The sequence below is a fragment of the Cryptomeria japonica genome, chromosome 8, assembly GCF_030272615.1.
Source record: "Cryptomeria japonica chromosome 8, Sugi_1.0, whole genome shotgun sequence".
Classification (NCBI taxonomy): domain Eukaryota; kingdom Viridiplantae; phylum Streptophyta; class Pinopsida; order Cupressales; family Cupressaceae; genus Cryptomeria; species Cryptomeria japonica.
In genome coordinates, this window is record NC_081412.1 from 647467895 (window position 1) to 647495713 (window position 27819).

General features: G+C 32.5%; 2 protein-coding genes across 2 annotated transcripts; both read right to left on the minus strand.

Annotated features, from left to right (window-relative positions):
* Positions 1–5561: 5561 nt before the first annotated feature.
* LOC131069286 (chemocyanin-like) lies at positions 5562–6291 on the minus strand. Its single transcript, XM_058004648.1, has 2 exons — positions 6161–6291; positions 5562–6036 (listed from the first exon to the last, which is right to left on the minus strand). Exons 1-2 carry the CDS (start codon positions 6289–6291, stop codon positions 5562–5564), a joined length of 606 nt encoding a protein of 201 aa, XP_057860631.1.
* Positions 6292–19483: 13192 nt separating this feature from the next.
* LOC131069285 (mavicyanin-like) lies at positions 19484–20084 on the minus strand. The gene is made up of 2 exons (XM_058004647.2): positions 19913–20084; positions 19484–19803 (listed from the first exon to the last, which is right to left on the minus strand). The coding sequence occupies exons 1-2, from the start codon at positions 20082–20084 to the stop codon at positions 19484–19486; spliced, it is 492 nt and encodes a 163-aa protein (XP_057860630.2).
* Positions 20085–27819: the final 7735 nt, after the last annotated feature.

Below are 27819 nucleotides of genomic sequence, written 5' to 3' on the forward strand. Positions count from 1 at the left end.
GAGACTACCACTCAAAGGGGAACAATAGGAGAAGGAAAAGGGGCAAAGCAAAAAAAAAAACCAACCACGGGGCCTAGAAGAAGAAAAAAACAAACCCAAAAATAAAGAGAACCAGAAGCCACTTGTTAACAGAGAAAATGAGACACACAAACCTAGGGAGATGAAACCCACAGAGAAACAAGGGAACAAAGGCAAACAAACACCACCCCAAAAAAGGCCCAGCTAAAGAAAGCCATACCCCATCGAAAAACAACATGGGAGCACCCAAAACTAGGGGAAGGGAAGACAAATATTCTAAAGGTTTTGATTATATGTATGAGCTTATTTATGTTAATCATGACTTATCTTTACATTTTTTAAAAGCATTAACCCTAGCTCCTTGTGACAAATGAAATAACTCATCATCAGAGCATGGTCCTTTCTTAAAACTTGCAGTAGCTCCATCTATCGTGTTGAAAGTGGCTCCTCTTACATTTGGTCCACCTTCCCTAAATTATGTTCAACAAGATTCAGGGGCAAATGATTTGCTTGATTAGCTTCACTCATATGGTAGATCCTCTCTCGTGTGTTTGATTGTTCGTAATGTGTTTTGCCTATGATGGGCTTCTATGTTATGTTAGGTTCTCTTTGTATGACCCTTGTTACTCTATTGGTGCAAGGTAATAAAGAGGTAAAATCTATTATGACATTATTCTATTAATATCTTAATTCTTCTATATGTTGTTCCTTGGGTTATCTACTTGGGGATGATGCAAAGCATTGAGATCTCTTTTGGTCTCTTCCATGTTGACTTAAAAGACACATGTTATCTTCTTTCATCATGCTTGTAGTTTGACTACCATTGGAGGATGAGGTCAATTCAATACAAATATTCTTGATATACATTATTTATCATAAAATCATGGGTAAAAGAACAAACATGTGTCACACTTTTCTAACTAAGGTGGTCAACACAACTAAAACTGTTGAAATTCAACTGTATAAAAGTGGCATTTCTAATTTGAATTTTAAAATTATGTAGACTGATGAAATATAGAAATATTCATGAAATTATACCTATTATTTGTAAATTTAAACAAAATATGATATTTTTTTATATATTTGTAAATTATACCTAAAAATTGGGGGGTTTGGTTAGCATAACCCCAAAAATGTACTTTTTCTTAATTTCAATTTCAAAAATAGATGACATTCATATGCACTGAAAAAAAAACTAAAGTCCAACATAGCTGAATTTGATAGTTTTCATTTGGTGTCACATTCTTTCTATTACCTTTATCAAATATCAAGATACATATTATACCCTTTTGCAAAAGATTCTCTCCTCGAGTGAAAAATATATTTTGTAAAATATTCTAATATGATTTAATATTTTTTTTATAATTTCAAATGAGTCTCTTTTCAAATTTGAAAAACCTACTTGCAATATTTTAGAAAAAAAACATATTAAAATTAATCAAAACATTAAAAAACATATATATGTCTAGATTCTTGACTTTGAGCTTTACTAAAGGGTACTTTTATATTTTTGAAAATAATTATTGAGACTACAAAAAAATATAGTAGAAGTGAAAAGTTTCAAAATTCATTGAAAAATGATAATGTGACTACCACTTATGATGCCACATAGAGAGTTTCAGCTAAAACACGTTCAACTAAAACCACCCATTAAAATTTTTCATCTGCTAAAATTCTATTGAGGAAAAAAATTGAATTTGTCTTTAGTTTTTATGGATAAGGGTTTCGACCAGCTTTGTTTCAGATGAAACCATTTCAGTAGAAACTCTTTTGGCCTAAACTATAGTGCAACTTCAGCACCATGTGTCTACTACATAGTTTCAGTGGAAACACTTTCAATCGAAATTGTTTTTTCCAAAATGCAACACAGGTTTGTGCTTTTATGCATATACTAACCCCCAAGTTAGTGGAACCCTTCTGTTATTTTTCATATATGTTTTGTGACCATTATCTTTTGATTTTTCCTTTCTTGGGACATCTCATTGTTGTAATATGCTTGTCTTTTGGATGCACACTATCTTAAAGCAATTTATCTTGATAAGGAATATGCAATCACTCTAATGTGGGGCATACATTCCACTCAATGTTACACATTATGCACACACTATGACATTTTTTTTTACTCAAGTTACTTCGCAAACTAAGCCTTTTGGTTTGTAATTTTGTATTTTTCTTTTTCATGACTCATTGTAAGAAAATATTACTAAGCTAGTACAATCATGTGTCCTATCTCCTTCTCTTCTGTTGTCCCTTTATCTCAATATTAAAATAGTAAGATCCTAAAGTCCCTTGGGGCTTAGTGTGTCTTGTCTCTTTGATATTTTAATTAAAAAAAATTTAATTCAATTTTGTGCTTTATTGTGAGTATGCTTAGTTTCATAGTCTCGTTAAAGTGGGGGCTAAATGTAGCATCCTAAATTATACTCGCTTACAATTTTCTCATCACCTAGGCCTGATTGCAATGCTAACTCTACTCACACTAACCTTCAATTCTACATTTTCATCAACTTCACAGTTCTCCCCTCAACTTGGAGTCTTGATTTGTCGGACCAAGGTGTGGTATGCCCTAGTCCAAAATTAGGAGCAGGGTGTACCACAACTTGGGCCCTAAGCCTCTTAACTTGGCCCCAAATTGAACCCTAATAATGATCATCCTTAATGAGTGTGAATTTGGATCTTGTGTTAGCCTATTGTGTAAATTGAATTTCATTTTTGACAGTCAAATATAAAACAAGTTCAACCCCTCTCATCTAAAACCTAATCAATCATCTAACAACTTTGAAGATCTTAATTATACTCTAGTAAATTCAAGTGAGCAAGCAATTAGTCATTCATCAAGCATTGGAGTAGAAGTGAATTCAAGTTCAAGAGTTGAAGATGGCATTCATGATAATTTCTTATGAAGACATCCTTATAGAAACCCTAAAATCTTTGTCTAAATAAAAACAAAACTTCATCAAGATAAATATTGTGGTTTCATACATTACATTTCAGATTCACTCTTTCCCTCAAAAATAAAGTACTTTGCTGCAGTGTTTCATTATATTTGTCAATTCAATTTCATGGTTAATTCTAAAATTGGAGTTTGACCTAAGACAAACCCATAATCCCAACACATTTCCTTTTCTTTCTGTGTGCAGGGAACAGATGCAGAGTTGTACTTGAAAAATCCAATAGAGTCAACAATGATAAATAGGTTCATCTTTCAATGGTAGGAAAATTAGAGGATCATGGCAGATCTATACCAGTTGGTCTCAAAAAATTAGGCCAAGCTTCTAAGAATAGGTTCTACACATCTCCTTTTTCGCAGATCCAAGTTGGTAGCTTAGTGGGACATTTGTAGCTTACTATTTTTGTCAGTTTACTTCAATAATTCATGCTTTCACCCTAATTTCATAATTACATTACAAATTCAATTAAGAATGAAGCTAATAATTACCAACCAGTTGAATCCAATCAAAATTTTAGTCTCTTTCCCATTGGGCTTGAGCCTAGATCTATTGGGTTCAAACTTCTTTCAATGTAATCTGGTTAATCGGGTTATTTAGTGGATTTACCTAGTAAAACCCTAATTCATGATTTTCCATCCATTGCACAAGTATAGAGTGATAAGAAGCCAAATTTGAATTATATAAAAGTATTTATATGTCGGGCATTTAGTCACATATTCAATGATTTATAGAGGAAACAAATTTCATCATAAAAATGTTATGTTCAAATTCATTCGTTATGCTAATTAGATGAATGGATATAGGTTGTATGGCTCCAATGTGGAATTTATGTTAAAAAGTAGGGATGTCCAGTTTAGTGGAGGATTGAGTATATGATAAAATAATAATAAAATCCTTTCTAACAACTAGACAAAAAGGTTACGTCTATTTTGAAGGCAAGTTCTAATATAGATGAAAAACATAGTCATCTCATCAAGAAAAAGTTTATTTAGTAAATTTAAAAAAGTATCCAACTTGTACTAATTATGGCCTAGTACATATAATAATAAAGAATAGTAACCCTTAGACCTAAGATGATGTTAAGGGAAAACTTGAATGTAATAGATTATGCTCAATGAATATGACTCCTTGGTAAAGAATGAAACATAAAAATAAGTGAATGCAAAATAAGAAAAGAATATGATAAAAGATTAAATAGCTTTCTAAAATAAATTTCAAGTTTTTTGCAAGTATTGAAAAATGATAAATGGAAATATTTATGGTGAGAGGGTACTCGAAGAAGGAAATTGATTACACACACTATTTTATCCAACACAAACTCTTTTATAGCATTAGATGATCAATTTAGGTGGACTCTTTCTCAAATGGATGTTAAGAATACCTTTCTAAATGGAGAAAATGATAAATAAATCTAAATTACATGAATAGAGGGTTTCCACAACTTACGATAATAAAATAGTTTTTAGGTTAAGTAAATATCTCCATGGTTTAATTTAAGCTCCAAGGGCTTAGTATGCTAAGATTTATGAGTTTTTTAAGATTCATGGCTTTCATATTAGTCCCCGTGACTTAAAATTGTATGTGAAGGAATTTGAAGAAGATGATGTGCACAATTATTGTAGGGAATAAAAATTAAAAAAATCGTGGTGTAAAGATAAACTTGAAATAATTTCAAAATCATAGATCTTATTTTTCTTGACTACTTTATTCGCAATCAAGTATAACAAAAAGAGAACAAAATGTATCTATCTCAATCCAAGTATTTGATATAGACTTATTAAACAAGTTGAGGATGAAAGATGTTTTTAGACTCACTTATTCAATGGTTGAAGTTGACTAAGAAAGAACATGGTTATGTGTTATTCTTTTACTGCTGAAAAATATCAAATAAGGTAAGACTTGCCCTACGACAATTAAAATACAATTTTTTTATCCAAAACATCTAAAGTTTCATGTGAGAATAGAGCATATCAAAGTATATCACTATTACATCAGGCACCTCTTTAAATAGCAAATGTATCATCTTCAATATTGAAGAATGAAAGGCTAGAGAAGAACAAATCTCTTCACCAACACCATATATAAGAGAAAGTTTATTTATGTTAAAATTTGTACAGGATTGAAACAAATCACATGATTATTTGGTAGTAGTCATTCAAAATGGTTTGCTTTACTTTAAATGTAAATTAGAGTATGTCTGAGTGAATGTTTTGTGTTGTGAATCATCATATGTAAGTTGTTAATTAAGATATTTAATATAATAAGTAGATAGAAACCTATTAGTTTCAATGGTTGTGTAAGGTAACATTACAAGAAAAGGTTCGCATATTTAATATAATGATTTGGTAAAATAAAATAATTAATGTTAACGGTTATGATATCAAATAAGTAACCCTAAAGAAATTTGTCTTGAATGCTCGAAATGTATTTGTAGAAATGAAATGACAACAATAGGCCAAAACAAGAGGAATATTTTTTACGAGGTTTCCTTACATGTTATTAACTTATAGAGAAAGCTCAAAAGCAATGTAATATCAGATCCATGGATCCTTCAATCTTATTACTATGAGGAAAATGTTTTAATAGCAGAAACTATAGACAGAAAGCGAATAAGTCCTTTAAATGCCATGGAAGCCAAGTTAACCGTTTGAGAAAGATTGGATCAGAAGCAGAAGCAGGAGTAGACGCAGGAGAAGATGCAGGAGAATAAGCAGGAATTCCTTCAGTTGTGTGTGCAGGAGCAGGAGCAGACGCAGGAGATGAAGCAGGAATTCCTTCAGTTGTGGGTGCAGGAGCAGGAGAAGGAGTCTTGTGCTTATTGGGGTGTGGTTTTCTCACATTGATTTTAAGTTTCATGCTGCTTTCATAGTGACCGGGCGTTCTGCAAATAAACCACATATGTCCCGGGGTGCTTAAAACTATCTTATCACTTCCGCTTTCATAGAGTCCCATGTTCGGATGGTTAACGCACTTTGCATATGCTGTTCTATTTACACTCACCACATTATGAATGCTCATCTCATTATGGATGTAGCTAAACACTGCTTCCACAGCCACAACCACAACACTAGATGAGAGAAAATTCAAAGGCAATAAAATGTAACATCAAACAATGAAACATGAAGACTCCTAATACTAAAACAAAATTACCCAGTGTGTCTCCAACATGGAATTTTTTGCCTGTTGCCTACTTGTGATAATCATAGCTCAATGTCCAACCTGCTTCATCTCCAATGGTGTATACCTTAGTAGCCTGACATGCCACCAGAAATGATAACAGAGAGCCCACAACGAATAATACACCAGCCGTTCTCATTGCCATTGCTTTACTTTGTAATCAGGTGTTACAGATGAGATGAAAATGTAGTTGATGTGGGGGTATAAATAGTTAAGGTTTTGCATGGGAAGCTCCCATTTGGCTTCCATCATTAAAAGGTTGCAATTGACGCACTTTGATTTTATTGGGAAACTTAGCAAGGAAATAACTCCCTAATGAATATGTTGATGCCCCGTATTACAAGTGTCACATAAACACCATCAGTTAGGGTTTCCTTTGACTTGATAACTTTGGGTGTTATGGAAAAAAGTGCAGACTCGTGTTTCCCAGGCAACATAGGTTGCCAATTTTTGAAAAGCATTGGATACGCTGCTAGAAAGAGTTCGTCGAGAGTGACTATTGGTGAAGTAGGTGCGATTTAAATAAGTGCACCATTGTTCGTGTGTTGTCATCCTTCATATGAATTTGTTTCCTTGTGTATGAGTAACAAAATTTACTTATGGGCATGGGACCTTCTTTCTATCTTATTTAATAAAAACATGATTTATTTTGTTTTTTCGTTTTTAAAAATGTTATTTTAGTAGGTTGTTATTTATGTGTTCATTAAATAATTGTGCTTATGTAACATTAAATTATGTACGCTTGGTGGCAATTAAATTTAATAGTTGTATAATGTAAAAAATAACAAGGCAACTCTCTTTATTGCATTAAACAATTAATAAAAATTAATAAAAATTAAAAAATAATGGGAATGATTAATATCTTTTAATAAATATTTATGATGAATATAATATTGTGAAATAAAATATTTTTTTTCTAATTTTAATCTAAATTAATTTAGATTAATAAAAGTAATATTAATCTTTATTTTCATTGGCGAGGTAACGCATACAGGTCATCCTAGTGACAAATCATCTCTTGTTTTGCATGCGACCAAAATGGTGTTGGGAGAGTAATTCTCGTGTGCTTATTATCGATACAGAGTGAACACAGATGTCACAACGATGTTTCTATCTATCCTAGTCTACATGGGTGTGAGTAAGGCCAAGGGCAAGGAAGTATGCCAGATACTCTTCTGACATTTCTTTCTTGGGGAGATAGACACAACCCTAGATAACATTGATGCAATGTTCCTCGTACCCTTGGTGCAAAACTACTCCATGTTGTATGGTAGGAGTGATGAGGTGAGGAAATATCAAATTGTTCAAACCCTTGAGCGAACAAAGCTATAACAAATCAGGGAGGATAAGAAGCGAAGCATCACCTTCCTCCTATAGCTAACAAATGTGGTTGACAAGCCAGAGGAGGGATGGTTCAAAGAATATATGGTTGATGAGGGTTTGCTAGTGATGACAAAAGACAAGGGGAGGGAAGCAATCCTCGGCCTAAAATTGAAGTTGATTAGTACATAGGGAAAGGGAAGAATGAATTGCAGACAATACAAGGGATTTGGAGGAAATTGCTGCCAACCTAGCTTATGTTGCTTGCGGAATTGATTGTCCAACAATTACCATGGCCATTGCAGCATGGATGATGCAAGAAGATGAAGAAGAGGAAGAAGAAGAGGCTGAATGATAGGGAACTACTCAGGCCTACATATACATTAGATAGTATGGTCAAGGCTGGTTTTTAGTAAATTTTCTATATTAGCCAAACTTCCAAGGTTAAGCCCAAGTTTTGTTTTAATAGCTAGTTTGTAGAAGTCTGTATATACTAATGGTTGTCAATTAAGGAGTGTAGCTAGGAATATAATATGGTAAACTGATACATTGGACATATAGGTGATAGGGTTAATGCAATGGTGGCAATGATCTATCTATATAATCAATGTAATGTCTTTTAGAAGTTAATAAAATGGTTGCTACCCCTTAGCAACTATTTATTTATAAATAAATAAAAAATGTTTTGTGTTTACAAATGATACTTTTATTTAGTGAACTTAAAATCTAGAGTAAGTTAAAATTGATGAGAAAACTTTTTAGATGCAAGACAACAAAATAAACATACATTAAAGATATCTTGAGTGTGTAGACTATGTAAAATAAAGTATGTACAAAAATGATTGACTTGGTGAGATGATCGTAATTGTATATATGCCCTCATGACAAAAACAAATTTTAAACTTTCAAAACTATTTATATATAATATCATACGGGTTATGTTTTTAAATAGCACATCACACATTTTGTATTTGTAAGCTATAAATAAAGTGAACTATTAATAAAAAACTAGTACAATTCATTCATTCAATTCCAACAACTCTTTAGCCCATTGTATTGTGAGATAAATCAACTCTAATCTATGTGAATTCGATCATGTCTATCTAGAAATACTCAAAACAATTTGGTACAAAACAAATCTACTAGTATTTACCCAAATATGCCCAAATATACTCACTATTTATGTTCAAGAAGAGAATCTCTTAACTAGTATATTGTATTTTAAAATATTTAATCTCTAATATGCATGTTGTATTCGTACATAGCAATCCAAACCAATATTATAGAGTTATAAATACTTAGGAGTCCATATTCTTTTTGTTTTACTATACTGTGTCTAATGTAGGAAGATGGTAACTTCTTGATACTAATTACTAACTAGGACATTGGGGATATTTCAATATACTCAAGAGTACATGGAAGCTTGAGGCCACATGTATATTATATATGAGACTTGATTATTGTTAAGTAGAATACTATCTCATTTCACACTTTGATTAAATAGCATGTAAGGCCCAGAATAATAATATTTGAAAATAATTAAATATAAATTTACAACACTAAATTTCTTTTCTAGCCACTATTTTAAAAACTAAAATTAGCCTATTCCTCATCAAGTTCACCACTTTATATTCATGTAGTTCTCCATAAAGGCAATGTGATTGAATGCAATGAATAGCTATACTAAGACTAAACTAATATTTTTATTATTTAAAATAACCCTATATTTAGATATCATTATTTTTCTTACAATATTGAGTAGCAATATGGTTGATATTAAATCACTTGCAGAAATGAAAGGGAACACCATTATAATCTAAAGTTTGCATCCAACATCCATCAGTAGTATTGAGGAATATATGTATAGGAATATCTTTGGTGATATCCATATCCACCAAAATATGAGCATATGTTGTGTGCAAATTATTTAAAATAACCTCATCATCCCCCAAAAAAATTTCCAGTGAGTTACCAACAACTTTAAAATAAGAGTCAAACCAAAATCGTAATGAAAGATTTGGGATTCTAATGATTGTAGAAGTACGATAAGGAATTATTATGCCATTAATTCCCATTCATTTTGTAGTTATTGAACAAGTGAAACATTTTTTTGTCATAGAGTTGTTGATTTTAGAAGAAGTAGTCATGCCCTGTAGCATAGTATTGTCTTCTATAGTTGAATGAAATTAGGACACATAATCAAGTTATGCAAGGGGAAATATATGAGAGCTTTTGAGAAGGTTGATTAATTTTACACAAAGAAGGAGGTCAATAAGATATGAAAAAAGAACTTAAAGAGAATGAAGTAAGGGATTGTTTTGTATCTATTTTGGGTATAGATAAATCCTCCAAAAATTAAAGAGAAGCATAGATTCAGGGGGATTTATTCAATGCATGTGTTTCTTTCCCCTAATGTTTGAGGTTTATTCTTTGGAAGATAACTATTTTGGTTGTGTTTAAAGAGATGCAAAGGTACTTTGAGTAGATTATGAAGACAAAGAGTTTTTGAATTAAAAAAAGAGAGAATGATTCAATTAATGTTGTAGATGTTATAGAGTGTGTTAATAGTTTGGTTATCCTATCAATTAGGACAAAGTATAGAACAAAGCGAGAAAATTCTGTTGATGATTACCCATTAGAGGGAGTAGGTTTCTTGCTAGTTATTATTGACAAGGGGAGAATGTATGATAGTTGTTAAAGAAAAGCATTCATAGGAAAGAGTACTGATGAGAAAAGCATATTGAATCAAGCAAAGACTTTTACCTTTATATCAAAAGGAGAGAGATAGTAATGAAAGGGAGGAAGAAAAATGGAGAAGGAAATGGATTGTGGATGAATTAACACATGTCCAATTTAAGGTATTTGTCCTTTGTCCTTGATGTCAAAAGGGGACAAAAAGTGCAAGAAAGAAAAAAGAACATATGATCAATGTTGTGTCAAGGTTTCCATCAATGGTAAAGGGAAAGATATTTGGTAGTTTTTCTCATTGATGAATAGGTTATTTAATTGATGTTAACCCTTACTATAGTGCTGTCAATGCTATAGCATAGTTTACATAGTGCAATTGTGTGAAAAACTATGTTGGATATTTTAAGAATTCTTGTTATTGATGATATACTGAGGATTAGTTTTATGGTATATGTGGGTATAAAAAAGAAGTTGACTACCAATTGGGTAGAATTTGGGCTATTGAGAAAAAAACCATTAGGAATGGGGCTCCATTATTTTCTAAATGGGGCCTATTTATGGCTTAGGCCCCGAGGCCAAAATATAATGATAGTTTTAGGTTTTGCAAGTCCTCTTTTCTATTTTGTTACAAGAGAATTTAGCCTTGGTTTGTAAGTCTGGAGTAGTGAGCTCTTTTTATTGTAATAAAATATACATACTGTATATTTTTGTGGGCAAGTGCTCACCGTGGTTTTTCCCTATTTGGGTTTTCCATGTAGAAAATCTTGGTGTTCATTTGTTGGATGTGTTGTTGATTTATTGTTTATGTGCTGCACTTCTATCCATTTGGACTAATTTAAGCCCCTCTCTCAGTCCTACCTTAGGTTCAACAATTGGTATTAAAGCAAGGTTTCTCTTTAGTAAGCTTAACCATTTGAGGTAGATCTAATATAGTGTAGGACATACATTACAAAGTTTCGATCTCTGATGGTACAAAATGTTTTGTATTGGAAGGAGAAAATGGAGTCGCACTTGAAGACGTTGCAAAATAGAATTTGGGAAATCATTCAAACTAGATATACACCTCCATCGCATGGTCCTCAGAGTCTAGATAAGATAAAGATAAAGGATACTAATGCGAAGGCTAGATATATAACCTTCACTTGTATAAGTTGTTCAGTGTTTGAAAGAGTAAAAGGATTGAAAGAAGCTAAAGTTGTATGGAACATGATGTGTTCAAAGTATGAAAGAGATCCAAAGACAAAGAAGACTAGGTTGACGAATCTAAAAAAGAAGTATGAATATCTAACAATGATTGAAGAGGAAGGTGTTGATAACTATATTCCTAGAGTGATTGATCTTCGTGATGGAATTAGAGTTGCTGGTGGACATGTGGACGGATGTGATGTTGTTTATAAGATCTTGCCGACTTTTCCTAAATCCTACAGATAAACAAGGTGTTCGATATAAGAAAGAATTGATTTGAGTAAGTATACCATTGATCAACTTATTAGTACTTTAGAAGCCTTTGAAATTTTAGAAATGAGAGAAGACAAAAGACAAAAGAAAGAAGCAACATTTAATATTTTAAAACATGTTGATCCAGAATGCAAGGGAGATATAGATGAAGCTAAAGCAAATTTTGTGAGAAGATTGTAGCTAGACACAAGAAAATAAAAAGGTATGTTACCTTTGAAATGTTTTTCTTGTGGTAGAATTCGACATTAGGTATCACATTGCACTTATAGGAAAGTCTGGAAGAGATTAGATGATGATGAAAAGTAAAATAGAACTAAGAAACATAACTTTAATAGAAGAGAGAAGAATAGATTATGTTTTATTGATGAACATACCTCATAAGATGAAGTTGATGATGACTCAAATGAAGAATCCTTGTTTCTCACAATTGAAGAAAAGGAGAATGACTTGAAGAAACCTGACGAAGAGAAGAGAGTCAAGACTACATTGCATATTAAGATAGAACCAAATACATGGATTATTGACTCCGAACATTCAAATCATATGATTAGTGATAAATATAGGTTTATTAATCTCAATAAATTTGTCAGAGAAGATGGTGCATCTATTTTAGTTATTGGAAGTGTTTCTATTGATGGTAAGTATAGAACTGATGATGTTTATTATGTTGAAGGATTCAGACATAGTTTGTTAACTGTTAGTAAGATGTGTCGAAAAGGATATGAATTTTTGTTTAGTGGCACCGGATGTGTGATCGAAAAAGAGAAATCTAGTAAAAGAGTTGCAAAGGGAGTTATAATAGGTGGAAATGTATACTACATCAAGGATAGAAATGAGAGTAAATGTTCTTTAGCATAGAAGATTGAGATTGTTCTAAAAATTACAAATAAGACCAGTGATTCGAAAGAGAAAAAAAGGGAAGGAAACAAATGATGAAGAAGAACAAGAGGAAGACTCAAAAAAAGTTCTTTCTAAGTATGTTCAGAAGCATCATTCATAAAATCAGATAATTGGACACAAGATAAAAGTTGTTCAAACAAGAAGGAAGATTCTAGAAGCTCAAGAAAAAGCCAATTACTATTTTCTATCAATGACTGAGTCGAAGACTTATGAGGAAGCAAGTAAAGATGAATGTTTCATAAAAGGAATGAAAGAAGAACTAAATCAGATTCAGAAGAACAAGACATGGGAGATGGTACCTAGACCGGTGGACAAGAATGAAATAGGAACTAAATGAGTGTTCAGGAATAAGATGAATAAGAACGGACATGTTATGAGGAACAAAGAAAGACTGGTATGTAAAGGATACTCCCAAGTGGAAGGCATAGAATTTGAAGAAATTTTTTCTATAGTAGCAAGGATGGAAGATATATGTATGTTTCTTGCATTTTCTACTTACAAGAACTTTTAAGCTTATCATATGGATGTCAAATTATTATTTTTGATTGGAGATATGGAAGAAGAAGTTTACTATCAATGTGATGGATTCAGATTGATAGAAAAACCAGATATGGTGTGCAAACTGAAGAAAGTGTTGTATAGAATCAAACAGTCACCTCGAGCTTGGTATGAAAGGCTAGATGGTGGGTATTTGTTTCAACAAAATTTCAAGAAAGTTACAACTGACAGTAATCTTTATTTTAATATTGAAGGAGATAATTTGTTAATTGTTATAGTTTATGTCAAGATGATATCATATTTGGAGAAAATAATAGTTTATATAAAGAGTTTGACAAAGAGATGTGGAAAGAATTTGAGATATCAATGATTGGTGAGTTGTCTTTCTTTATTGCATTACAAGTCATTCAATCTAAAGATGGAATTTTAATCTCTCAAAGAAAGTGTTTGAAAGAGATGTTGAAGAAATTTTGTTTTGATAATTGCAAACCAGTTATAACTCCTTCAAGCATTGGATGCAAGTTGAGAAAACATGACAAGCCTTTGGAGGTAGAGCATAAGAAGTATAGGTTGATGATTGGTGGATTGTTGTATTTGACTACATCTAGACTAGATATCATGCAAGCTACGTGTTTTGTAGATATATTTCTGGAAAATCCAAAGGTGACACATGAGTAAGCTATGAGAAGACCTTTTAGATATTTGAAAGGTACTATGGATTTTAGACTTTGGTACAAAGAAGGTTGAGATTTAATGTTGAAAGATTATCCTAATGTAGATTGGGATGGAAGTGTTGAGGACTAGAAGAGTGTACTAGTGGTGTTGCTTTCCTTTTAGGGGAGAGATTGGTTTCCTATTTCTATGAGAAATAATATTTAGTTTTCCTATGTACTGCTGAAACAAAGTATATTGCAACAACATCTTGTTGTACTCAAGTGATGTCAATGAGACAGACTCTTAAAGTTATCAAGGTAACATATGATTAATCAATTCCTATAATGTGTGACAATACAAGTACAATAAAGGTTTTGAAGAATTTAGCTATGTATTCAAGAGAAAAGCATATTTCATTCAACATCTGAATAGTCTTAACATTTTTCTCAATAAAAGCCTTATTGATATCAGCTAGCTCCTCCATATCACTGGCCCTGACCGACTTACCTTTATCCCTACTCCAAGTGTGAGTTGAAGGTCCCCATTTAGTTTGGGTTCCATCATCCTAGATGGGCTCCTTCACATTTCTTTTGTCGTAAACTAAAATTTAGGGGAGGCATGAGTGGCCAAAGGAGAAACATTAAATGATTGTGTCTTTTCATTTAGCTGATGACAACCCTCTATACTATTGGTCATGGTAGTTATTCTCACTACAATGATAGCTTTCAACTTATCATTGACCTTATCCAAAAACACCTCCAGGTTCATTATTTTTTTATTCATGATCATTCTTCATGACATTAACATTTATCACTAGTTTCTAATTGAGCTCAAGTAGGTTATTCATGTTATCTAAGGAGGGGGCATTCAAGGTATTTATTCTACATTAAGGTAACATATCTTCCCTTTCAAACCAAAGATCTTTGCAACCACCCAATTGAAAAAAAACCTGTTTGTGCTTCCATACCAGCTTTCACCATGGCTTTGCTAGCTTTAGGATCCACCATAGAGGAGCCTGTCTCTTTACCCATAGGGGTATCCCTATCCAACTCAACTATAATTTCAATATGAAAGTCAATATTCTATTGGTCTCTGACAATCCCAATGGGGATACCAACCACTTTGTTCTTGGGAATTTTAATTTATTGAGAATTCTCTGGGGTAGGGAGTTTATTTTCACACCAAAGGTAGAGCCTAGCTCGAGAAACCTATTATTGCCATCTGAAGTTAGAGGCATAGGGGGTTTTCCCTTTTTAGTAGAGCCTAAGCTGTACAAATCAGGAACAAACTCATCCGAGGGAGTATACTCAGAATCCTCCAAATTGAATACATCCTTTTTAGGAACAAAAACCCTTATGCTTAGAAGAGGATTTCTTTTTATGATCTCCCAAGTGGAAGGAATCTTCATCAAAGGTTTCAGACTCCAATGAATAATCAATGTAATGCCAATAAACATTTTGGGCATAGTGAATATTTTTATTTCTAGAGGTTGAGGGTTGGGGTTTAATCTCAAGGGATTTAGCATGTTTGACAATTAGGAGAATCAAACCCTAATGGATAACAAGAGATATTTTATTTTAGAGGTAAGAATTAACATAATTACACATAGATGATAGTAGATAAAACAAAATTGAAATGACTTATCATGCCTAAAATGGTTGAGAATACTGAAATGATAGGTAAAAGTACTTTTGTAGTGGACATCAAAAGTAATATACCCCATAATAACATCAGCCACATCCACGCACAAGGATTTTAGGTCCTCCCAATTGTAACCACCATCAGTCGTGCGATGGACCTTAGCCCTCTCATTCTTGTGGAAAAAGATATCAAGGGCTTCCTCTGAAGCTTTCTTATCTCTATAAAATTTCCATCCTTTCATAAGAATCCCTCTAACCTTAGAAATTAGGCTCTCATCAACCACAAATTTAACCCCAAACATCCAAAGGGTACCATTATTCTAGAATTTGATGAAGAGAGGAGCAGCCCTAGGGTCATGGCCATGGAGTTTCTCAAAATAGGGTGTATTTTCTCCCCCTGATACTTCATCCCAGACCTCTTCCTTATTCCTCCATTGTTTGTATGATGTGGGCTCCAATCTATTTTTATATCCAGCCATTATGGCCCTATAATTTGCTTTGTCACTTCCCCACCACAAGCCACTAGACCCCAGGAAACAACAAAAAACAATCACAAAGATTTTAGACTTGGCTAGATAACAAACTCTTCCTTTTCAAGAATATAATTAAAATGACATCCTCACCCAATTATTTTATAACCCTTGTTACTTTGTTGGTGCAAGGTAATAAAGAGGCTGAATATATTGTGACATTCTTCTATTTGTATCTTAATACTTCTATATGTTTTTCCTTGTGTTGTCTACTCAGGGATGATGAAATGTTTTGAGATCTGTTTTGGTCTCTTCCATGTTCTTGCATTGTGCTTCTAGTTCCATTACCTCTGGGGGATGAGGTCAATTCAATATAATTATTCTTGATATACATTATTTATCATAAAAGCATACTAACCCTAGAGTTAATGCATCCCCTATGTAATTTTTCATATATGTTTTGTGATCATTATCCTTTAATATTTCCTCTCTTGGAGGCATCATATTGTGGTAATGTTCTTGTATTTTTTACGCATACTAACTTAAAGAGATTTCTCTCAATAAGGCATATGCAATCACTTTAATGTGGGGTAAAATACTCTACTCAATGCTACACATTATACACACACTATGAAGACATTTTCATTGTAATTTGGTATTTTTCTTTTTCATGACTCAAAGTACAAATTTTTTACTTGGCTAGTATAGTCATGTGTTCTCTCTCCTTCTCTTATGTTGTCCTTGTTATCTCAATATTCAATTAGTATCATCCTAAAGTCCTTGGGGGTTTAGTGTGTCTTGTATCTTTGATATCTTGATAGAAATTTTTTAATAAAACTTTGTACTTTATTGTGAGTATGTTTATTTTCATACTCCCAATAAAGTGGGGGCTAAATGTATCATCCTAAATTGTACTCACCTATAATTTTGTCCTCACCCAGGCCTCACTTTGGTGTTCTAATTTTCAAGGACTACTTTCAATGCTAATTCTTCTCACAACATTGATCCATTCTACATTTTCATCAACTTCCTAGTTCTCTTCTCAATTTGGAGTCATGATTTCCAAGACTTGGGTGTGGTACACCCTAGTCCCAAATCAATACCATGACATGCTACACCCTAGGTCTTCAGACTCTTAATTAGGCCCCAAATTGAACCCTCATGGCAGTCATCATTAATGAGCAGTAATCTGGATCCCATGTCATCTTGATGCAGATACTTGATTTGATTTTTGATGGTCAAGTATAAAAGGAGGTCTACCCATCTTATTTGAACCTAATCATTCATCTAACAACTTCTAAGATCTCATTAACACTCTAGCAAATTCAAGTGAGAAAGCAATCAGTCATTCATCAAGCATTGGAGTAGAAGTGAAGTCAAGATCAAGCATTGAAGATGGCATTCATAATCATTTTTTTATAAAGACATCCTTATAGAAACCCTAGAATCTTTGTGTGAAGACAAACAAAACTTCATCAAGGTAAATATTGCGATTTCAAGAATTACATTTCATATTTTTTTTTCCATCAAAAGGAAGGTACTTTGTTGTAGTATTTCATTACATTTTTAAATTCAATTGCATGGTTAATTTAAAAATCGGGGTTTGGCTTAGGGAAAACCCCTATTCTCAACATATTTCCCTTTCTTTCTATGTGCAAAGAACATGTGTGGAGCTATATTTGGCAAATCTGATTGAGTCATAATGATGAACAAGTTCAACTTTCAATAATAAAAACTCATAGGAACAAGGTGAAACTATGCTATTTGATCCTAAAAAATTAGGCCGAACTTCTAAAAACAAGTTCTATAAATCTCCTTTTGCCCAAATCCAAGTTGATGGCTCAATGGGACATCTATAGCTTACTGTTTCTACCAGTTTACTTCAATAATTCATGGTTTTACCCTAATTTCACAATTACATTGGAAATTAAATTAAGAAAGAAATCAATCATTACCAACCAGTTGAATCCAATCAAAATTTTAGTCTCTTTCTCATTGGGATTGAACCTAGATCTATTGGGTTCAACCCTCCTTCAATATAATTTTTTTAATTGGGCTTTTTAGTGGATTTACCTACTAAAAACCTATTTCATAATTTTCCATCCATTACAAAAGTATAGAGCGATAAGAAGCCAAATTTTAAGTGTATAGAATTATTTAGGTGTTGGGCATTTAGTCACATATTTAATTATTTATTAGATAAAATAAATTTCTGCATTAAATTGTTTTCTTCAAATTCATTTAATATGTTGATTAGATGAATGACTATAGATTATATGGTACCAATGTGGAAAATGTGTTAAGAAGTAGGGATGTCCAGTTTAATGGAGGATTAAGCATATGATAAAATAATAAAAAAAAATTTTGTAACAACTAGACAAAATTAATTGCGTCTATTATAATAATGTTAAACTTGATAAAATTTTGAAGACAACTTCTAATATAGATGAAAAATATAGTCATATTATGGAAAAAAAGATTATTTAAGAAATTTAGCAAAGTACCTAACTTGTACTAATTATGGCCTAGTAAATATAATAATAAAGATCACTAACCCTTATACCTATGATGAGGTTAAGGGAAAAATTCAATGGAATAGCCTATGCTAAATGAATATGACACCCTGTAAAGAATGAAACATGGAAACAAATGAATGCAAAATAGGAAATGAATATGATAAAAGAATAAATAGGTTTGTAAAACCATTTTCAAGTTTTGTACAAGTATTGAAATATGATAGAAGGAAATATTTATGGCCAGAGGGTAGTCAAAGGAGGAGGGAATTGATTACACAAAATATTTTATCCAATAAAAAAATATTAGTACTATCAACACTTTTATAAGATTAGATGATCATTTTAGGTTGTCTCTTTCTCAAATGGATGTTAAGATTATCTTCTTAAATGGAGAAAATGATGAAGAGGTCTAAATTGCATAAATAGAGGGTTTCAACAACTTAGGATAATAACATAGTTTTCAAGTTAAGTAGTATCTCTATGGTATGCTAATATTTATGAGTATTTAGGACTCGTGGCTTTCATAGTAGTCCCCATGATTTAAAATTGTATGTGAAGGAATTTGAAGAAGATGACACATAATTATGTAGGGAATATAGATAAAAAAATTAGTAGTGTAAAGATAAACTCAAAATAATTTTCTATAGACTAGTTGAGGATAAAAGATTTTTATAGACTAACTTATTCCATTATTGAAGTTGATTAAGATAGAACATGCTTATGTGTTATTCTTTTATTATTGAAAAATATCAAATAGGGTAAGACTTTCCCTTGTACAATTAAAATGCAATTTTTTAATCAAAAAATCCTATAGTTTCATGTAAAAATAGAGCATATCAAAGCATATCAATATTACATCATATATCTCATTAAGTAGCAGATGTTTGATCTTAATGTATTTGTAGAAGTGAAATGACAACAATAGGCCAAAACAAGAGGAATATTAATCACGAGGTTTCCATACATGTTATTAACTTATAGAGAAAGCTCAAAAGAAATGTAATATCAGACCCATGGATCCCTCAATCTTATTACTATGAGGAAAATGTTTTAATACAAGAAACTATAGACAAACAAGTGAATAGGTCCTTTCAATGCCATAGAAGCCATGTTAACCACTTGAGAAAGATTAGATCGGAAGCAGAAGCAAGAGCAGACGCAGGAGATGATGCGGGAGAAGAAGAAGGAATTCCTTAAGTTGTGTCTGTAGGAGCAGGAGCAGACACAGGAGAAGGAGGAGGAATTCCTTCAGTTGTGGGTGCAGGAGAAGGAGGAGGAATATTGTGCTTATTGAGGTGTGGTTTTCTCACATTGATTTTAAGTTTCATGCCGCTTTCACAATGACCGGGCGTTCCACAAATAAACCACATACGTCCCGGGGCGCTTAAAACTATCTTATCGCTTCCGCTTACATAGAGTCCCATGTTCGGATCGCTAACGCACTTTGCATATGCTGTTCTGTTTACTCTCACCACATTATGAATGCTCATCTCATTATGGATGTAGTTAAACACTGCTTCCACAGCCATAACCACAACATTGGACGAGAGAAAATTCAAAGGCAATAAAATGTAACATCAAACAATGAAACATGAAGACTCCTAATACTAAAACAAAATTACCCAGCGTATCTCCAACATGGAATTTTTTGCCTGCTGCCCACTTGTGATAATCATAGCCCAATGTCCAACCTGATTCATCTCCAATGGTGTATACCTTAGTATCCTGACATGCCACCAAAAATGATAACAGAGAACCCACAACAAACAATACACCAGCCGTTCCCATTGCCATTGCTTTACTTTGTAATCAGTTGTTACAGCTGAGATGAAAATGTAGTTGATATGGGGGTATAAATAGTTAAGGTTTTGCATGGGAAGCTCCCATTTGGCTTCCATCATTAAAAGGTTGCAATTGACGCGCTTTGATTTGATTGGGAAACTTAGCTAGGAAATAACTCCCTAATGAAAATGTTGACGCCCTGTATTACAAGAGTCGCATAAACACCGTCAGTTAGGGTTTCCTTTAACTTGATAATAGGTTGCTACTTTTTGCAAAGCATTGGATACGCTGCTAGAAAGAGTTCGTGGAGAGTGTAGTTCATGGAGAGTGTCTATTGGTGAATTTGGTGTGATTTAATTAAGTGTACCGTTGTTCGTGTGTTGACATCGTTCATATCAATTTGTTTCGTTGTGTACACGGGTAACAAAATTTACTTATGGGTTTCGGACCCTCTTTCTATCTTATTTAATAGAAACATGATTTATTTATTTTTTTCCATTTTTAAAAATTGTTATTTTAGTAGGTTGTTAGTAGAAATTGATTGAATCCAATCAATTTAGGTTTTTATTAAATAATTGTGCTTATGGAATATTAAATTATTTACGCTTGATGGTTACTAAATTTAATAGTTGAGTAATCTAAAAAATAACAAGGCAACTCTCTAAATTGTACTTCATATGAGATCAATTAAACAATTAATAAGAATTACAAAAATATTAATAATGATTAACATCTTTTAATAAATGTTTAGAATAAATAAATGATGATCATATTATTGTAAAATAAAATAATTTTTTTCTAATTTTTTTAAAATTATATATTAATTTAGATTAATAAAAGGAATATTAATCTTGATTTTTTATGTTATATGTTTCATTATATTTCAAGAAATAGGATTGTTTATTTAGAGGCATCTCCAATCTTTGTTTAGTGAACATAAAATATAGAGTGAATTGAATTTGATAAGAAAATATTTTAGATGAAAGACAACAGGATAAACATTCATTAAGGATATCGTGAATGTGTAACATATGTAAAAATGGATTGGCTTGATGAGAAGATCATAATTGTATATATGCCTTCATGACAAAAAGACAGTTCAAACTTTTGAAAATATTTATATAAAATATCATAAGTTTTCTGTAAGCTATAAATTAAGTGAACCACCAATACACAACTAGTACAATTCATCCATTGAAGTCTAAACTCTGTAGCCCATTTTATTGCAAAGTAAATTGACTCAAATCAATGTGAATTAGATCATTTCTATCTATAACTTCTCAAAACTATTTGATACAAGACAAATCTACTAGTATTTACCCAAATTTAGTCACCATTAGTGTTCAAGAAGAGAATTTCTTAATTAGCTTAGTGTATTTTAAATTTTAGAGTCTCTAATATACATGCTATATCCGTACTCAAAACAAATATTATAGAGTTATAAATACATTGGATTCCATATTCTTATTGTTTTAGTATCTCATGTCTAAGGTAGGAAGATGGTAACTTCTTGATACTAACTCCTAACTAGGACAGTGAGGATATTTTAATATACTCAAAGGTACATAGAAGTTTGAGGCCATATTTAGATAATATACATGAGCAATGAGTATTTTGAGTAGAATATTTTCTCAAGCTTCACACATTGAATTAGCTTGTAAGAACCAATTTTTTTTTGAAAATACTTAACTATAAATTTGCAACACTAGGTTTCTTTTCTAAACCACTAGTTTAAAAACAAAAAGTAGCCTATGCCTCATCAAATTCACCACATTATAATTGTGTAGTTCCCAACAAAGGCTAGGTGAGAGAATGCAATGAATTGTTATACTAAGCTACCAAACTACTCTTTCTATTATTTAAAAGGACCCTGAATTTAGATATCACTATTTTTTCTTAAAACATTGAGCAACAATATGGCTGATATTAAATCAGTTATGGCAATGGAAGGGAATTCCATCATAATGGAAAGTTTTCTTCCAACATATATCATTCGTATTAACAAATATATTCATATTAATATCTTTGGTAAATCCATGTCCACCAAAATATGAGCATATGTTGTGTGCAAAATATTTAAAAAACCGTCAACAACCCCCAAAATATTTTCAACGAGTTACCATAATTTCAAAATAAGAATCAAACCAAAATTGTAAGAAAAAATTTAGGAGTCTAATGACTGCATAAATAAGAAAAGGAATGATTATGTCATGACTTCCCATTCATTTTGTGGTTACTTCTTCACATGGAACGTGTTTGGTAAAAGGGTTCCTAATTTTAGAAGAAGTAGTAATGCTCTATAGCATAGTATTGTCTTCTATATTTGTAATAAATCAGGACACATTGCAAGGTAATGAAAGGGCAAGAATATGAAACCTTCCAAGAAGGTGGATTAGGTTCAAACAAAGAAGGAGATGGATAACATATGGAAAAATAACTTAAAGAGAATAAAGTAAAGGATGGTTCTATATCTCTTCCAGTTGCAGATGAATCTTCTAAAAATTAAAGAGAAGGATAGATTTTGGAGGAGTTATTTGATGCATATGTTCCTTCCCCTGATAGTTTTGAGAATTCTTCTTAGGAAGCTAACTATTTTAGATGTGTTTAAAGATATACAAAGCTACATTATGTAGATGATGAAGAAAAAGAGTCCTTGAATGAAACAAAAAGGGAGAATGATTCAAGTAATATTTTAGATGTTGGTGTAGAATAATAGTTTGCTTGTCAAATCATTTGGGAGAGAGTGTAGAGGAAAGAGAGAAAGTATTATGATGATGACCCCTTAGGGAAGAATATTTCTTGTTGGTCACTACTTACAAGGGAACAATGTATGATAGTTGTTAAAAAAAAGTATAGATAGGAGAGAGTAATGATGAGTAAATAATTTTGAATCAAGTAAAGACCATTTCCATGTATATCAAAAGTGGAGAGACAGTAATGTAAGGGAGAAGGAAAAGTGTAGAAGGAAAGATAGCTCAAATGAGTTAATGTGGGTCCTATTGAAGGCCTTTGTCATTTCTCATCGATGTAAAAGGGGGAGATAAAATGGAGGAAAATGAAAAGTACAAATGATCAGTGTTGTGTGAATGTTGTCATCAATGACAAAGGGGGAGATATTTGACAATTGTTGTCATTGAATACTAGGTTTTGTCATTGATGTCAACTCTTAGTGTCGTGTTGTCAATGATATAGCATAGTTCCCATAGTGTAGTTGTGTGCAAAGCTATGATGGAGATTGTTGGAATTTTGATTATTGATGATATACTAATGATGAGTTATATGGTATATGTTACAATTTTGGGATAGAGACCAGTTTAATGAAGATTTCTATAATTATTGTTGTGCTCTATAGAATATGTTGGAGATTGTTGCTAACGATTGGAAGTATATGCTGCTATGTTATGACTACTAGATGGTGAAGTTTGGTCTCTCAAGTTCTAAAAAGGTGTTGTTTATTAAAATGAATGTGTACATTATTAGTGGTTGAGGGTATTTCTTTTTGTATATATCCACCTCGATCTTGATATTTGTGCTTAGTATATTATGACAACACTAACTGATCTCACTAATAGAATGAATAAATGGCCATGGGTAGTTCTATCAGATGTGTTATGTCATTGATGCCCTTCACACAACTATGTAGAGATGTTCTTGGTAATATGTTCACCCTCTTGGTTTTAGTTTCTATACTTATTAAATAGTGGTATCATGTATGACATTGATGATATGGTATGTTGAATAATAGTGATTGTGTTGATACCCTTTTTTTATTTTTAGAGATGTTATCATGATGATATCCTATTTAGATGAGGATTAGAAGCATTAAGTCTAGAATAAGAAGTATTAATATAAGGATTAGAAGCATGATGATGAAGTGATATGTTGCAGAAGGTCTCAAGCACACTACAAGATATCGCAGTATCTCTCTTCATGTTTCTAAGTGAGAAAAAGGTGCTACAAGGTGTTTGGTTCCTGTAGGGTGATGAAGTGTGTGAATACAAGAAAGTGTGTTTAAGAGAGTCCGGAAGAATGTTTAGTATTCCTCCACATTTGATGATATGGTCTTACAGTTTTAGATAAAATGTGTACACTCTATGGATGTGTTCTCTTATCTTTTCAAGTCTCTAATGTTGTAGATGATGTCTCTTGGAATGGAAGTATGTTGGTAGTATATTGATTGGTTAAGACTAATTTGAAGAATACTTGGAATTTCTTGGTATTGATGATTTTGTTGCTGTGGTTTGGAAGAAATTTTTATAATGTTTTTGTAGTGTCTCAGTTCAAATTATAGATGATGACATGCTCCACAAGTGTGTATCTCAATGTCTTATCTCATAACTACATTTTTTGGCATTTTAGTAATGAAATCTATATCGTATTGATTTTACTAGCTTGTCTTGTCTTGATAGTGTTGAATTAATCAACCTTCCAAGAGCACAGAGAAATATTAACCTTCACAAAAGAGAAATGATAAATAGTCATAAAGATAAAATATATTAAGATGAAGAGAAATGTACAAGATCCTTTCTTATAAAGGAAAGAGTGGTTATTAGAGCACCAATTAGGTGTGAGGATATGAAGGGAGTAGGTAAAATTGAGCTACCGATGTACAAAAAACTATGCACTTAGGAAATACAAAATTATGAAAACTAGTAATTCACGCTTCTATAAGTCCTGGGCTATGTTCAAAATAGACCTATGATGAGGTTAAGGGTAAAATTCAATGGAATAGTCTATTTTAAATAAATACGACTCTTTGGTAAAGAATGAAACATGGGAATATGTGAACATAAAATATGAAATGAAAATGATAATAATTAAGTATGTTTGTACAACCAATTTCATGTTTGATGCAAGTATTAGAAAATCATATAAATAAATATTTTTGGCAAAAGGGTTCTCATAAAAGGAGGGAATTATTTACACATAAGTTTTTATCCAAAAGAAAATTTTAGTACTATCAACTCTTTTATAGCATTAGATGATCATTTAGGTGGTCTCTTCCTCAAATGGATGTTAAGTATACCTTTCTAAATTGATAAATTGATCAAGTGATCCAAATTGTAAGAATGGAAGGTTTCCACAACTTAGGATAATAACATATTTTAGGTTAGGTAAGTCTTTGTATGGTTAGTGTTGAGCTCCATGGGCTTAGTATGCAACAAGTTATGATCCTTTTAGGACTCATGGGCTACATATTAGTGCCCATGATTTAAAATTATATATGAAGAAATTTCATGAAGATGGAATAGTTTTCTATTAGGTATAAAAAAAGTTTTGAGGGGACCTGAAACCCCTTACAATGGGTTTTGAAGGGACTTGAAGCCCTCAGGAATTAATAGGAATCCAAAAACCACAAGCAGGTTGCTGCCAAATGATATAGGCAAAGATTTACAATAGAAAACCTTTAACCAAACATCGACAAAGTAGCTAAGAAAAAGCAAAGCCACCCATGTAATCTACACCATCAGACAATAGTAGAACCAAGATCTAAGGGTTATACCAAGGCTCCCTTAACATGCGTCAAGATCTAGTGGTTTTTCTAGACATCCTTAACTTTATCATTGGGTTCTAGCAAGGTTCCCAAAACCTTCAAATATGGTTTTGACATGGCTCCCAAAAGCTAACTTTTTGACACCAATGAAGACTCTCCAATAGAAATTTATCTCCCCTCCAACAAAACTCATCTCCACCTTAATAGAAAAGTGTACACATCTAAAAATGGTTTGAAGATAATTAATTAAATAATAAATTATTCTATTAATCCCCCTCCATTATTTAATTAAATTCATTAGCAATTTGATTAAATTCTTCCTTTCATCCCCTTTGATTAGTTAATTCAAATGAATTAATCTTCCCCCCCATTTCAATCAATTCTTCTAATCCCCTAATTAATTAAAACAAATCAATTTATGAGTTGTTGAAAGTTAATTAGTCTTTTCCTATTATTTGAATTTTTAAATTCGAATTACCCACATGCCTCCTAACTTCTAACCACCTAAACTAACCATCCCTCTAACCTAACCCATTCCACCTAACCTTGGGTTTGCCTAACCCTATCCTATCGTGCACATTCTAAGCTCCTTATCCTAGCCTCCTATGGTGTGGATATTCTTCCCTTGAGACACATGGCACTTTGGCCACATGTATCCTATCTTGGACACTTGCCCTTTTGTGAGCAAGACTCTTTGACACTTGTCACCATAGAGATGACAAGTGTCCCTTCCTCCAACCTCTTCTCCAACCTCCTCCAATTTTACCCTTGATATCTTTAGACTCAATCTTGACCCTTGATTCCTGCCACCTCATCCCTTGCCTTGGAAATCCTATAAATATCTCCCATTTTGGAGAACAAAGTATCCCATGTCATTATCAATTTAGGTATTGTTACTATAGGTATATCATTTGAGCATTGTTGTTATAGGCAATTGCATCTTAGATCTAGCTTAATTTGATCATTTTCTACCATAATAGTTGAATTATGTAGCTTAATCAATCTCTTTTCTAGCTTAATTGCATCATCATTATAGCTTAATCATACATGTCTTTAGCTTAATAAGTCTCTTGGATAAATATAGCATAATCAATCTCATCTTGGCATATAATTATAATTTCAAATCCTCGATCTAGGTGTAGTCAAGTCACTAGGATTGCTTATCTAGATCTAAGAGAAAATTCATATTCGTATCTCTTAGGAGGCGATAGGTTGCTTTGTAATGGTTCATCTTTCTTTTGATTCTTATTTCTTAACCATGCTTGTAATGATCTATTGAGTGTTTTTGTTGTAGCTGCAGGTATCACACTTCACAGGCATGACATTTTGGCGCCCATTGTGGGGCGGGAAATCTCATTTTTGGCCTCTTAACATCATCAAATTTTTAATCTAGTAGGTTTCTGGCTAGGTCTAATTCAAAATTTTGTATGAGTTCCCTTTCTGTCCCGTATGAGTTTCTTTGTGCCCTCGTACGAGCAAGTGATAATTATCGTACGATTAGGTGAGAATTGTTGTATGAAATTATACTTCTTTGTATTCAAAATAGATTGCATTTTAGGGTTTTCATGCTTCAATTGGATTATTAGTAATGCGAACCCTTGTCTATTTGTGAGTTTGCCGGCAGCCTAACTCAATTTTGTCGGACGATTATTGAAGATTATGATTGTTAAAGCTTAATTTCATCCAAACATCATGACTAGTAACATATCTATTTTGCAGGTTGCTTAGGAGGACTCAACCAAACTTTTTGTCTTCTTTAAATTTTCTAGGCACACTTGTTTTGGCTAATGGAAATAAACAAACATGTCTTATGTGTTTTGATGATAGGCGAGTATTCTCTCACCTTTCTTAGGTGATCAGAAAGCCAAACTCATCTTTTTCTTTCAATAGTGCATATCTTTAGCGGTCCTGCCCTCCCGAGGAGCCTATAAGGCCAAAGCCATTAATGTCGGTGAGAGGGGAACGACCCAAGTGGGAACGGATAATGCCAAGTACTCCAAGACACTATAAAATAAACATGATTTGATCAAGTCAATGACAGTTCTTGGGAATAGCTCTCCTTCATACCTTCGAGTATATCAAACCTTGGTTTTCAAGGCTGGGAGACCTCTTAATTGAGTTTATACCCTGACACACTGAACAGATCCCTTACTAGTTTCGATTAAAATTAGAGGCTACTCGATTCACCTCAGAAAGGGGGATAATATTTGTGCAAGAGAGATAGTAACTCTCCCAAGACACTTGCCATATCAT

Bases quoted from the DNA above. Each gene is read 5' to 3' on its own strand.
- LOC131069285 (XM_058004647.2), bottom strand. From the start codon at position 20,084: ATGGCAATGGGAACGGCTGGTGTATTGTTTGTTGTGGGTTCTCTGTTA. The intron at 19,804-19,912 runs GTAATTTTGTTT...CTGTGGAAGCAG, and splicing joins CCATGTTGGAGATACGCTGG to TGTTTAACTACATCCATAAT.
- LOC131069286 (XM_058004648.1), bottom strand. From the start codon at position 6,291: ATGGCAATGAGAACGGCTGGTGTATTATTCGTTGTGGGCTCTCTGTTA. The intron at 6,037-6,160 runs GTAGGCAACAGG...TCTCTCATCTAG, and splicing joins TTGAGCTATGATTATCACAA to TGTTGTGGTTGTGGCTGTGG.